The sequence below is a fragment of the Microcebus murinus genome, chromosome 13, assembly GCF_040939455.1.
Source record: "Microcebus murinus isolate Inina chromosome 13, M.murinus_Inina_mat1.0, whole genome shotgun sequence".
Classification (NCBI taxonomy): Eukaryota; Metazoa; Chordata; class Mammalia; order Primates; family Cheirogaleidae; genus Microcebus; species Microcebus murinus.
In genome coordinates this window covers 36,521,985-36,536,970 of record NC_134116.1, presented here as the reverse complement: position 1 = coordinate 36,536,970, position 14,986 = coordinate 36,521,985, and the positions used below count along the sequence as shown (strand labels likewise).

General features: G+C 31.7%; 1 protein-coding gene across 12 annotated transcripts in view; it reads right to left on the bottom strand.

The window, feature by feature from the left end:
• The window catches only part of MYCBP2 (MYC binding protein 2), a 261,302-nt gene that overhangs the window by 68,203 nt on the left and 178,113 nt on the right, over nt 1–14,986 (bottom strand). For 9 of the 12 annotated variants that reach the window (XM_076009352.1, XM_076009354.1, XM_076009358.1 and 6 more), the window contains 3 exons: nt 5,937–6,011; nt 2,746–2,970; nt 1,752–1,884 (listed from right to left, as the gene is read on the bottom strand). In XM_076009352.1, the coding sequence (XP_075865467.1) occupies nt 1,752–1,884; nt 2,746–2,970; nt 5,937–6,011 (433 nt within the window). The remainder of the gene's footprint in view (nt 1–1,751; nt 1,885–2,745; nt 2,971–5,936; nt 6,012–14,986) is intronic. The other 3 variants (XM_076009355.1, XM_020290306.2, XM_076009360.1) reach the window with 2 other exon arrangements.

The following is a 14,986-nucleotide window of genomic DNA, read 5'->3' as shown; positions in this document are numbered from 1 at the left end:
GGGAGGGCATTTTATATTTTAGCAATAATATCTAAGCTTACCATCTGTTAGCTTTTTAAGTTATTTGCTCATTTAGTCTTCATATCAAATTTATGAGGTTATAACTTATGAGGTCATTTTGTAAAGCAGAAAACCGAGGCACAGAGATAATAAATAGATTAACTTGGCCAAGGTCCCACAACTGAGACACTGTAGAGCTGAGATCTGTACCCCAGCAGTCCAGCCCCAGAGTCCACATTATGTTATACTTCTAGTTAAAAATTATTAAGGTAGAAAAGTCCTTTGGGAGTCACTTCAGCCCATCTCATATTTAAGTATATCTTAATACAGCTGATCTTACTTTAGGTATTTTCATTTACATGTGAATATTCCTATAAAAATTTAATGAATATGAGGTAAATATATAGTAATATATAATAAGTATATAGTAAATGAGAACGTTATTTTGTAAATGTCTGATATGCGTTAAATTGAGCCTTTTCTTTTGCAAATAAATAGTTCTACTATCTCAGAAAAGTGTTTTATGACCACATCACCTTTGACTAAAAAAGTTTATCTGGTAAAAACAAGGATACGATGTAGGTTGTCAAATTGTGTTCAGTGTGTAGCATGTTGTAATGAGCACAGCATTTAAAATGTGAATGAATATTGTGACTCAAGTCTTACATCTGCTGTGTAACCACAGGCAAGTCATTTTAATTCTATGAGCTTAGTTTCCTTACCTGTAAACTAAAGATTTCATTATCTATGTAAAAGGCTTAAGGCTTTGGGTAAAAAAAAAAAAAAAAAGGTGGGAGGAGATAATATTTCCAAATGTCATTAATGCAAATTTCAAACCTTTTTTTAATCTATATTTATGGCTATGTTATCTCTTGGATAGTATTATAAATTTATTATCTTTTGAATAATGAAATGAGTTCTTTTATCCAACCTTATCCTATAAATTTTTGGATTTGTCAGACAAGGCTATCCTTGTTTACATACTTATTTTGATATCCTATTATTTTTATAATTCATCTTGTATTTATCAAACTTTATGAGCAACTGGATTGTGTCAAAATTGCTTTAGAACTAGGAATGCAAAGATAAAAACACTGTGCCTGTCCACAAGGGACTCACAATCTGGGTATGAAGAAATAAAAATTAACTTCACTACAGAACCAATGTGGTCTGAACTTTGAAGAATAAGTTTTTTGCCACCAGGAGATTAAAGAAACGGAGGGAAAAAAACAAAAATCTTTTATTATTGAGGTCAATGTTCAATAGATAAAGTCGAAAGTTAAAAGTCTAACAACAAATAGAAAACCCCAAAAGATGCTATGTATTTATTCAATGTTGTTTCCCTGAGTCAAAATTCAATCAAATGAAGTTGCCTGGGAGAAGCACTGCAATTGGTGGTTTGAAAACTGAACTTCCATTTCATGATAGAAAGGGTAAAATGTTCAGTCCTGGACTGGCACAGAAGAATAAGGCATACATATTTATATTAATGAAATAAAAAGCATGCTTTATAAAGATTAATTTACATGTTTCAAACTTTCTTTTAAGTTTCTTCTTTTATGTGCACTCATTTAGTATCCTTGTATTTTATAAACCAATTTTAACAGCTGAAAGATTTTTTAATCTTTAGTTTGGCTTTTCCTTAAAAAATGAACACACCAAACTCTTTAAGACAAAAACAATACAATACACATTAAACTTCTGTATTTCAAAGGTTAATTGGAATAAATCACAAATTTAAGCCAACTTGCCATCTTCATGTCGGAGGTACTGGTTTCCGCCTCTGTCTCTAGCTAAGGACCATGCCTCTCCTTCATCACTCTCACAGAACTCTACCATGCTGTTCTTATCCAGCTGCACCCATGTACCTTCAGAATTGGTTACCTGGCACATAACAAAAAGCATGATTGATTGGCTTGATTCTTTCAGGGCACTCAGTCTGAAAACCAGTAAAAAGCTTAAGTGCTTGAATAGTGTAATCATTCCAATTCATTTCTACCATGAAATTAGCTTCTGAAATTAAGACCGCAGCCTGAGGTAAGACAGAAATCAATAAAAAGTTCTGTAAAATACTGCTTATTTGTGAATTTGGTTAAATAATAATTTTTAAACCACAAAGATAATCCCTAAATAATTTTAAGCATTACCCAAAAACATGTGGCTTTTTTTGCTGTTGTTGTTAGCATCTAAAATGTCCTAAGACAGCATACTTGCTATTTAGGTTGACAGTATCTATAGTGCAACTTGAGAATGACCCTTACTGAGAAATAGCATGACACACTACATCTTCAAGCTTATCAGCTGAGGCAAATGCCACAATAGCCTAAAGAGAAATTTTATTTGCTCAGGACTTCAGTGAGACCTATGAATGGGAAAAAAGAAATGAAATCCTTTGTATATGATCACATCTCCACACTGATCACATAAAATATTTTAAGTGCTGATAATCCATGATGGTATAGTACATTTGTAATAATGAAAAGATATATGCAAATACCAAACATTTATATATACAATACAAATCATTTCTGAATATAAATCTTGTTTTCACAAGGATAATTATGAGAACAAAATTATTAGAAAAGCAGCGCAGAAAAATTATGTTAGTATTTGCAATACAAGTAAATACATTAACATTTTAAAAACCTGCAATGGAAATGGCAACCTTTAGAAGAAAGAGATGCTTCGGTTGTATTACATTAAAAATGAATATCTTAGAAGTCATGAAGCTACAAGAATCCATACCTCTCCCACTGCTTTGACTTTGTTTCCCAGAACTAACATTCCAATTGGGATACCTCTAAGGTTAGGGCAGCTTCTGATGTTGTGACCTGAAGGTCCAGTCTTCACTACCTTGTACATGCCTGGCCCTCCTCGCAAGAATGGCATATCTTGTTCTTGCATTGTTGCTTCCTGTGGGCAGCAGGAGTTTATGTCTTTGAAAAAGTCATCAGTATTAGTTTTAGATTCCTGAAAATTTAAATAGGGGGAAAAAAATAAACGAAATCTATTATCACTTTCAAAATCCTCCTATTAATAGTCTTCATAGAAAGACTACAATATTGCCAATTTAAAAAGAAAACACATATTTAAAGATAACTGAATTATTAGTTAATGCCACTAATTAAAGACTCAGTTTTTTCAACACTGAATGATGTTTAAAATAAAGTTGAACAGAAGAAAATATAGCAGGAGAGCAACTGAATCTCTGGCTTTTGCCTACCAGTTTGAGAAATACGAGTCATTGATTTAACCTTTGTCTTTTAATGCAATATTTAATGGTAGGAGAAATAAAAATAATTTACTATGTGAACCACAACGGAACAATTTTGAATCATTTTTACTGCACTGTATGTTGTTATGTGCAAAAAATCTAAATAATTTCTTCCCACTTTGAAATAATTATTTATAAATAGAGAAAATAGGTATGAAGATTCCAGAGACTTATCTATAAGAATAGATAACAATGATGAAAAGTACGCAGAAAATATAGCTACATCTTAATATTTGCTAGTAATGAATGAAATAAAGATGCTCATAAGATCTTAACAATTCACACTTTCTAATACAGTACAAATGAAAATGTCTTGCTAGATTTGTTAGGCCATTACTATATAGTGACATATTAAAGTTAGTAAAAGAAAAAAAGACTGTTTTTATTAGAGAGGAGACATTAACATTAAAAATGCATTTTAAAGTAAATATGATGCATTTGAATTTATATTATTTAAAAAAGTCACTTCTAAAATGAAAGAAATGAACTTGCCCTAAATTTTCTATTGAATATGAATGCTGTAATAAATTGTTTCCTATGTGAATGTAATAAAGAGAAATAACAAACTTTCCATATTTTCCCTTTTCCTAACTAATGTATATAAAAGTTCCACATTGGGGGGTTCTTCCATTGCTTTTATTACTCCTTTAAAACACATTTAAAACTGCACTTTTAAATACAGTAATATGGACTCTGTAAGTTACTTTTATTAAAATACAGTAATATATAACTGTAATGGAACATTACAGTATAAAGTTTAGGTTACAGTATAAAAATTAGGTTAAAATTAATATTTAATAATATTATAAATAGAATAAAAATGAAAAAACTAACATTATACGAGATAAAATTCTACTGAATAGTTCTACCCCTGTAAGTAGTCTCATATTAAGAGAGAGACATATAATATTCATATACATAGTAGAAAACCAAAAATAAAATCCTTGGGTTAAAAAATATATGTATTCAAGAATTCTCTGTACCTGTGACTTTGTTAATTCAATATAGAGTTGATCAGGGAAAATTTTAAACCCACTATTAATTTTCACATATTTTGTAAATCTCATTGTAGTGATAAATAATTATCACCTTTTACTTATACAACTATGTACTATGGAAAATTTACTTACATTTACTGTAATTACCACACTGTATTTACCAATATTTTTAAGTTATATATTGGTAATTTAATAGACAAGAGAATTTTTTTTTTTTTTTGAGACAGAGTCTTTGTTGCCGGGGATAGAGTGCCGTGATGTCAGCCTAGCTCACAGCAATCTTAAACTCCTGGGCTCAAGCAATCCCCCTGCCTCAGCTTCCTGAGTAGCTGGGACTACAGGTATGTGTCACCATGCCCGGCTAATTTTTTTTTATATATTTTTAGTTGGCGAATTAATTTCTTTCTATTTTTAGTAGAGACAGGTTCTCGCTCTTGCTCGGGCTGGTTCTGAACTCCTGACCTTGAGTGATCCGCCTGCCTTGGCCTCCCAGAGTACTAGGATTACAGGCGTGAGCCACTGCGCCCGGCCGACAAGAGAATTTTAAACACTAGAAAAACTTAGATTAAGTTCACAACTGAAAAGAAACTTAAAATACGCATTTCATATATCCATGCATACATATTTGTAAAAATTTATATTTGAGTACCTTCATGAATACACAAAGAGCACACAAAATAAAAATTGAGAGTAAGAGCTAAATATTACATAATGCTATTACACTCACAAGGTTTTCAGTAAGCATTTAAAAATGTCTATTTGTAAATGGTCAATTTTAATAAATATACCATTTCATAGTTGTGAGAGGAAAGTTTTAGTCCTATTTAAAACTAATTTGTAAAAATTACATGACAACATAAAAAATGACAGGCAAATATACACAAAATAGCAAAAAAACACTTTCACTGGTGATGATATGCTTGGTGCATTTAATTAGTTATAATACTAATGCTAACTTTTGATCAGTCAGGGTAACATTGGGAAATAAGTATTGGCAAAGCTAATAATAATTGCAAACTATCCACTGAAAGACAATATATAAGAACTTTTATTAAAATAGTTAATATTTTATTGATTATAAATTAATAAATGTAATACAAAGTTTATCCAATTTTTGTACTAAACAGTATAAAAAATACATGATAGACATAAATTCATGGAACTGTGCCCATCATTCTCAAGCAATCCTAAAATAAATGCTATATTTTCAATACAGAAATATAAGACCCAGGCACCAGTATATGAAATTGGTGAATTCTAATATAATTTTTTCCCCTCCATTCCCACCCCATTCTTAGATAAACACTCAAAAGGGCAATGTGCAAGAGGAGCCAGTAGAAAAAACAGAAAAGTCATAAAGTCAGGACACTACCACTTAAATAAAAGTTAGTTCTGAAAAGGCCAAAATTGGAGATAATAGTTGAAGAGGGTAGTCATAAAACTAAATGTAGCAAACTTGAAGTCATGTAAAAATTTCACTTAATTTACTAATACATTCTTTGGCAGTAGTAGAAGGGAAATTACTGCAGTACTTTATATAAATCTCTCTTTGGTAAATAATTTTTACCAATCTCAAGCAAAGGCTTCAAAAGATAAAATACAAAATTTGTTATACATGCTGAAATACCTGAATGACATTTGATTGTTCCTTACAGTTAACTCACCTGGGGGAAAAAAGCTTTGGAAGTCCATGAAAATACGTCCAAATCCCTGACTCCTTGGCTAGCATTAAAGATATTCTGAGCGACAAAGTTTAAGAAAGAAAAATATCAACAAAGAAAGGGAACAGGATATCATCTGCAGAAGATGTGTTCACAGTAATAACATTTTTATGTACTCTAGCACCAACATGGAAATATTATTTTACTAAAGAGAAACTGAAGCCACCTGAGTAAACCACACACCAAAGAAATTCTAATAAATAAGTTTTTGTCAAAAGCTCTCCATGGATAGGATATAGTGTGTCATGCCATTTACTAAAATTAAGAGCCAGACATTGTTATAAAGCTTAAGACAGTCAATTTAAGAAGGAAACCTTAAAACTCCTTAAATGAGGACGTATTAGTTCAAATACAAGCCAGATTTGTTTTATGACCACAAATAGTCTGTTATTTTATATTAGAAAATATATTTACTATATTATAATAATATTATTTACTATAATATTTACTATTACATTTTTACTATTTTTATAATAGTAAAAATGTGAATAAGGTAGATTGTATAGAAAATGCAATTTTTATGAATAATGGCATGTAGTATATGTGACATCACTTTTTAAATAACAAAAATTAAAAAATAAAAAGTAAAACAAAACAAAATTTAAGTTCTTTCTTCAATTTTCCTTCCCTTTACAGGAAGAAATCATTTGGAAATGTTTCTGAAAGCTATTAGAAAATCTGTTAAGAAAGGCATAAAGAAAGACACAATCTGAATCTTTTATCAAAAGCCTATTTTTCTCTATTTCAAAGTTTAGGAAATGTACAGAGCATTTAGGATATCTATGTCAAAGTCTAAAAAAATGTGTTAAGGAACAATCAATTCACAGAAACATGATCCCAGAAAAATCAACATTTTCACAAAATGTTTTATCAAAAATTTAAATGGTATACATTTTACATAGACATATCATGCTATCAATCCATATTCATCTGATCTGAAATTAATATTTTCCAGTGAGTAGCAATTGTACAATTCTACTGCTTACGTAAATATTGTAATAAATGGTTATTTTGAACCAAAAAAGAGGATACTCAAAATGTTAACAAATAAGATTACCACCTAAGACTTCTGTACAATACAAAAGAAACAACACAATTTCCAATTATAAGTCATTTTAGACAAGGAGAATTTATTTACTATTCTCTAGTTCTATATTTTCTTCACGAATATATGTACATAGATGGATGTGGATGCACACTCATTTATATACATATATGCCAATTCATAAATATAAGACATATCGGAGCCTGAAAAAAATGACTTTCTAACAATATGCCTACCACTCCCTCACTTTAAAATGAATAGCAAATAGAGTCCTTTCTCTTTAGGTAAAGTAGAAACATATTGCAAAGTGTTCTGAAATGCTATTTTTCTAGAAGGGATAAAAAAATTATCCTTACTGATTCATCTATGTACATAAAGAATCTGGAGTATTTGCTCAATAATTTTATCCCCTTATAGAGAATAATGGTGCAGACCTTTTGACATAAAACAATATCAAGATTATTTTTAGGATTTTCTATCTTTTAGCATAAATTATTCTAGTATTAAAAGTAATGTGAAAAACAGTTGCTAAAAGTAATGTAGGTGAAGTCAGCAATAAAGAAGCAATATGGTGACTGACTGACTGACAGACAGTAATTAAAGCTTATACCTCTCTCTCATTTTTTAGTAAGGTCTCAAAAACCTAAGATGAGTTTTATAATGTCAAGTACATAACTTACTATAAACTCAACTTCCTAGGCTTAAGCTATACTCCTGCCCCAGCTTCCCAAATTGCTGGGACCACAAGCACATGCCACCACATTCAGCTAATTTTTTTTTTTTTAAATAGAGACGGGTCTCTTCCCAGGCTGGTCTCAAACTCTAGCCTCAAAAGATCCACCTGTAGTACTGGGATTACTGGCATCAGCCACTGTGCCCCGCCTATTCTGAAGTGCCTTCTGGGTCAACAGCATGTAAAATGATAATTTTAAAGTGAAGTAACTACTAAACATGGTAACAAATTGCCAATAAAACCAATTCTGTATGTGTTAATTATATGTGAATTCAAATTTGATGCTTTTTTTGATTTTGTTTTGCACTTGTAGAAAATTCGTAATCCACACTGGTTTTCTATAAGACTATTTTCATCCTTTGTCACAGGTGCTTTGAAAAAAAAAGATTATTTTCAAACTGTATAATGTCCTAATAAAATCGCATTTTTCAAGTATCAAAAATTCACCAAATAGAAAGCTTGAGTTTAAAAATAAAATATAATTGAACAGCCAGGCATGGTGGTACATGCTTGTAGTCCCAGCTACTTGGGAGACTGAGGTGGGAGGATCACTTGAGACCAGGAGTTCAAGGCCAGTTTGGGCAACATAGTGAAACCTCATCTCAAAAACCCCCCCCAAAACAAAACAAAACAAAAACAACAAAAAACCAACCACTTATACACACACACACATATATACTTCAAAGAGTTTGCTTTTGAAAATTTAGGAACATTTTAGTCTAAAAGTATGAACACACATGAAAATACTAATTTCTCCAAAGTCTCAATTTCTCACTAATAAAATATATGTTAGCTTTCATACTGAATAATTTCAGTTTACTATGAACACTAATATTTGTATGTGTGTATATATACACACGCATACATATATGTATAATAATTTAAATCATTTTATTCTCAAATACCACTTTAAATGCAGAAAAGTTAAGAATATTAAAGTATACTAAAACTTAATTGAATTAATGAGCACCAAATTGCAACTCTAAGCTGATAATCTTCCAAGGCAAAGAAGAGACCAAATAAGTGAATAGTTATCACAGTGAAAAATATGTGGCCAAACATGCCAAATGCTCACACAAAAACAAAACAGAACAAAACTTTCATCATGCTAGATAAGCACAGAGCTAAGAATTACCATTTTTAAAGAAAAAAAGAAAAAAATAACTCAGAAAAATTACACATAGCATATATAAAAATTATAGTATTATTTTAACTGCCTCTTAATTTCATTCTGTTTATGAAACTTAAACACTGAAGAATGAAATAAATCTATATTTACCATCTAAGAACAGCATATTCACTAATGCTGTATTAAGATTTAATATTAAGATTAAAAATAGGTTATATGTTTAATATATACATACAAACACACACATACAAACCTATTAGCAAAACAAAACTAGGGAAATTTGGGGTATATTAAAACTGACTTGCTAGGCTTTATTATGTAACCCAAAAGATTTAAAATTGGATTTAAAATGTAAGAAATACTTGCTAATTTTACCAATTACCCTGGGCAAAGCTATAAAAGAGTCCATTAAATGAAATTTTCCCTTCATCTCTACTCCAAATCTTTAGTGATCCAAATTTCAGAAAATCATCATACTTTCTATGTGTGAATACCCATCAGCCTAAATAGAAAGTGATTTGTGTAACTGCATAGAGATGTTCAGAGACCCAAGTTGCTTCTGTAAGAATTAAATTATATGGTTACTTATTATAAAGCCATCTTAGAATAGTTCTATTGTTTTAACACCTACTTTCTTTGATATAAACTTTCTCTTCCACTCAACTTGTCTCACAATGCTGAACAATCTTATTTTTGACAAAGTACCCCAGGAATTGCATGTGTAAGTTATCAATAACATTTCCTACCATAGAAGTAAATTTGGTTTCTAAAATATTAAGCTCTTGATTCTAGACAGGCAAATGTCTCCCACATCATGTGCATGACAGATTCATCCCTTTTTTAACTTATATTTTCTTTTACGTGTGAAACATTTTACTAGCTTATATTTTGTAGTTTCCAAATCTTTAGAATTTTAATTTAAAAATCAACATTCTCTAGGTATGTCAGATTGATTCCTGTCACCTTCAAAGCATATCATGGTATTCATCCTCTTTCAACCATTAAGGTTATAAGTATTCATATTTACTTAATTTGGCAGTTATAGGCAAAGTAATGTGATTTTTATATATATTCACATCACCCTTTTATAACTGTATTTATCCTTATCTCTCCACTACATTAAAGCACACTAAACTTTAGAATCATATCAACTAGGGATCCAGCATCAGCTCCAATACTTTTTCCTTGTGATCTTGGGTGAGTGGCTATCTTTCCTCCTTAGAAAAACGATAAATATACTTAACATCACAGGGTCACACTGAGAATTAAATGAAACAATTAAGGTAAGGAGTATATATGTATTAGGAATTAATTTAAGCAGCATGATCATACTAAATGCAAAGAACTAAAATTAAGCATCAGGCTGGGCAAGGCGGCTCACGCCTGTAATCCTAGCTCTCTGGGAGGCTGAGCTGGGTGGATTGCTCAAGGTCAGAAGTTCGAAACCAGCCTGAGCAAGAGTGAGATACCGTCTCTACTATAAATAGAAAGAAATTAATTGGCCAACTAATATATATAGAAAAACTTAGCCGGGCATGGTGGCGCATGACTGTAGTCCCAGCTACTTGGGAGGCTGAGGCAGGAGGATTGCTTGAGCCCAGGAGTTTCAGGTTGCTGTAAGCTAGGCTGATGCCACAGCACTCACTCTAGCTTGGGCAACAAAGTGAGACTCTGTCTCAAAAATAAATAAATAAGTAAGTAAGTAAATAAAATTAAGCATCAACAAATGCTGAAAGCCTACTACAAGCAAAGTATAGTATTTAACACTTTGGAAGAAACAAATCTGAGTAAGAAGGAATCCTTAATGAGTCCTTACCCTTAAGGAGCTTAACAACAGAAATAAGAGGTATATAAATATAAATAGGCTGAAGGCAAGAAAAACAAACTAAATATTACAGATAGAAGGAAGCAAGCCTTTCTATTGCTGCAGACTGAGTGCTACCTGAAAAGGAAGAAGGAGACCTAATTTTCCCAGGACATACCTGCTTTCCACCCCCAATCCTTTGCTTCACCCATATTGGCTATTCATCAGTTCATATATACAGCATGCCCCTATAACTTTGGACTTTTGATTCTCTGTCTAGAAATTCCTTCACTTTTTCCTGGCAAATTTTCAAATGTCACCTTCTAAGCAAAGCCATTCCACAATTTATCACAATGCAACTTAATTATTTGAATATGGTATGTCTACCACGTTATATAGTGACTACCCCAAGAGCAAGAACTGCACCTCATCTTATTTATTGTGTACCCTTCCCCTTTGCCCCTCTACCTAATACCTACTGTGCAGCTTAGTATTTCGCACACAGCGAGAACTCAAATATTTATTGAATAAGCAATAAATGAACTAATGACCACAGCATTATTGAAGTGCAAAGACGAAAATCACCAACAGAAATTTCTGAGTCTGGCCAAGTAGAAAAAGATTAGAAAAAAACAGAAGCAAAAGCATTATAGATAAATGAAAAACAAAGACTCTAAGTTGTAAAATTGAAAAGTATGTTGTAAAAAGTGCAAAAAATTCTATATAATAGATAATGAATGCCTCACAAAGCATCTACATTCTTTGACTATTTAGCCCCATTTTTCCTACTGATTTAATTATTTTTGAAACTATACAGTCAAAATATAAACGTCTAATACTATTTAAGCATTAAATTAGAGCATTACCAAAGTACAAAAACAAAGTCACATTTGAACTAAGTTAGGACATCAATATTTCTTAGTAAAGAAATGGTATTTAAATAGTACTGTTAGGCAGGCCAAAATTCAGCAAAAGTACATATCTACAACGAACACAAGAATTTTAAAATATTAGTAACTAGACAAGATGGTATAATAAAATCACTTTAAAAGTTATTTTAAATTGGGTTCTTTACGGTGATCTTAGTTTTTTAATAGTTCACCAAATATTAAGACAGTGTTCAAATTTCCAATCTCTGCCCCTACTCCCAAGTACAGTTTGGTTGAGTCCAGATCCAAGTAAAGTACCCACACTGATGTGAATACAAAATTGTTGTAACTACAAAAGACTTAAGAGGTAGATGTAAAGACTGCTACAGGCAACTTTTTGGCACTTCTGCATCTTTTTAAGTTAGTGGCACTGGTCTTTGATTATTTCTAATTTTATTCCAAATCTCTCACCTTTCATTTTTTTGAGTAGTGTTTTACAATTACAAGCCATGATTATAGTTGGCTTATTCACAGATGGACTGAAGTAAGAAGGAAGAATAGATGGAAAATGTTTTTCTAGCAGTAAATGTACTAAGAGATGTAAAGGAAGAGGTAGCAAAATGCAATTATTTAGCTGGACTTTCCCTGAGGGATGAGATGGAATCATTATTCCCTTTATGCCCTATCAGAGTTAACCCTGTACAGTAAGATGCTCAAAAACTTACTGTGTAAGGGGCCAGCCCTAGTCCCTATAGAAATAAACCTTGGAAAACTAAGCCTGTTCCTGCCTATGCATGGCCTCTGACTCTCTGTGGGTTCTTAGCTAACACCTGCATTGGAGTAACTTAATACCAGATCGGTTTGTAGCTTTAGGCCAGTTAATTTTGCCATACTGTACCCTCTCTGTCATCTTTGATCACCACCCAAAATATAAACCTGCCCTCTCATTTTACACTAAAACTGCCCTATGCTTCTTCCTGAACCAACATCAAACTATTGCCATCCCTCCCACAACTTTAAATTGTGTCAGTTAGGACCTTTCCTCCAATGGTAATCACAATTGCTTTCATCTTTAACCTTACGGATCACAGTTTTGCCATCATGTGTGTGTCTTCATGTCCATGGGGATGATTTTCCAATTGCCTAGTCTCTTAGTTCCCAGACTTAGGCAATTCCAACGACTTTCACTTGCACTGCAATTTAGCTACCTTCTATGGCAACACAATGGACCACCTCATTTATTAAACTGCTCCATCTATGAAATCAAATACAAATATTCTACTTTACCTACAAATTGCCTAAATTCTTCCAGCTCTTTAACTATATTGTTCTAGGGTTTTATTAAATCCTCTAAGTCCCCTGTATCCTCCATTTGTCCTTTCACATTACAAACTTAGGTCTGAGCCCAAAGTCCCAAAGTTAAGGATCTTAACTGCTTTCTGTCATAGCAGCTCAGAATATTCCAAACAGTACTGTTAATATAATCTGCTTTCTTGGCTCAGAGTCAGACCTCTCTCCTATTTCTCTCAAACATTATTCCAAATCTTCCCTACATTTCTAAACTCTCTAACTTAACTCATTCTTTTTATTCTCTACTGATGGCTTTCCTTTCTTATATTTTAAGGAAACTGCTGTCTCTTTCAACCTCTTCCTTCCCTCCCTCAAATCTTATAATAACTACTGTCATGCATATCCTCCCCCTTTATATAACAGAAAGGACCTCTCCGGATGTGCCCTTAATTCCATTTTCTCTTTCTCCTTTTTTCAGTCTTCAGCTTTGTCATCTACATCTTTAATTTCTCCCTTTTTTACTGGTATCTTTCCTTTAACTTATAAAAATCTCAAGTTGTTATGACCCTTAAAATAAAGAAACCAGAACAACCTCAGCCTTCCTAATGATACCAGACACTCTGAGCTACTTACATTAAAACATAGATCAACACAGGGAAAAGCTAGAAAATACCAAAAGCTACTTCATTTTACTTTCTATCATTAATATCCTCCATCTAAATTTTTCAAATAAGAATCCTCCTCACTCATATTCCAGTGAAAACCATCAACAAGTATTGGTATGGTTCATTCTGCACCTTACTCTCCCCTTATCTTTGTCATTACTCTTCTCTCCCTGACCTTAAGGAGACTGTCTATTACAAATTATCTCTTGGATGGGGTCAGAAACATAAAATGACAGAATACCAATGCTCCGAAATGAAACCATGGGCTTTAGAACTTCAACAGACAGCACATCTTGCTCTTCCTTTCTACTTCTGTTTATTCTCTTGCTTTCTCTGTGTGATTATCTTCCTCTTCCAAAACTATCTCCCCAAATGAGTAAGCAAAGGAATAAGGAAGAATAAATTTTGGAGTGGGGAAGGTAGAAAACGTAATATAATCTAGTATAATATTTTATTATGGACTTAAAGAAATTTTCTTAAATAAAATACACAAAAGTCTAAATTGGTCAAAAAAGCTGTATAAAATAGTTGTTATAGTTATTAATATCTCATTTAAAATACACTTATTTTTACAATCCTGAGGAATATCTGGTTACTATAATGGAAAATGGTTTCAAATTATCAGGGGCCAACTGTTTAGCCACAGATGATGAAGAATTATTATTTCTTTTCCAGAGGGTCAAAATCCATTTTATTTTTAACTGAAGACACAAATCTGAAGAAAATTTAAGAAGATCTGATTTTTTAATTTAAAGTATAATATTTTAATTACAGATATGTCATTGTTCAGCTTAATCTAGTAAAGCAGGCCAACACTCTCCAAATTTTCTTGATCATATAACTTCTCCCTCTCCTTTCCATATACATATATATATATATATATCATCTCTACCATGCTATTATAAAACATACACAAAAGAATATAAAGAAGAATGAGATCAACAAATATAAATAGAAGTTCCAATATTTTCTTCCCCAAAGAATCATCTTATAAAAACTACTGCTTTGGAGAACTTTATTATGGACTATGAAGAAGAAAAACAAACACAATGCATTGAATGGTTTGATATAATAAGCTAACTTTATGCATCGATTTTTAAGAAATTCAACTTTTAAAAATACTAAAGTTTATTTTTCAATAAAATTTTACCAGTGCTATTTATTAGCACTGTCATAAGGAGCACAAACACTTGATGGTAATGAAAGGGGAGAAAAAGCACACTTTTCTGATAAAATTATAAAACAAGGTGTTCGTTATTTTATTTCATGATACAGCAATCTTGTGAACACTGGCTCTAACTATTCTACTACATTTATCAAAGAAGTACAATGAATTCTCTTAAAGATTAGAATTTAACTTCAACTAGAGTACTATACAGCATCACATGTCTAAAAATCCATCTTATTACATTAACATAATAATATTATAAGCCAAGAAAGAAAAAAATTCAAATTTAG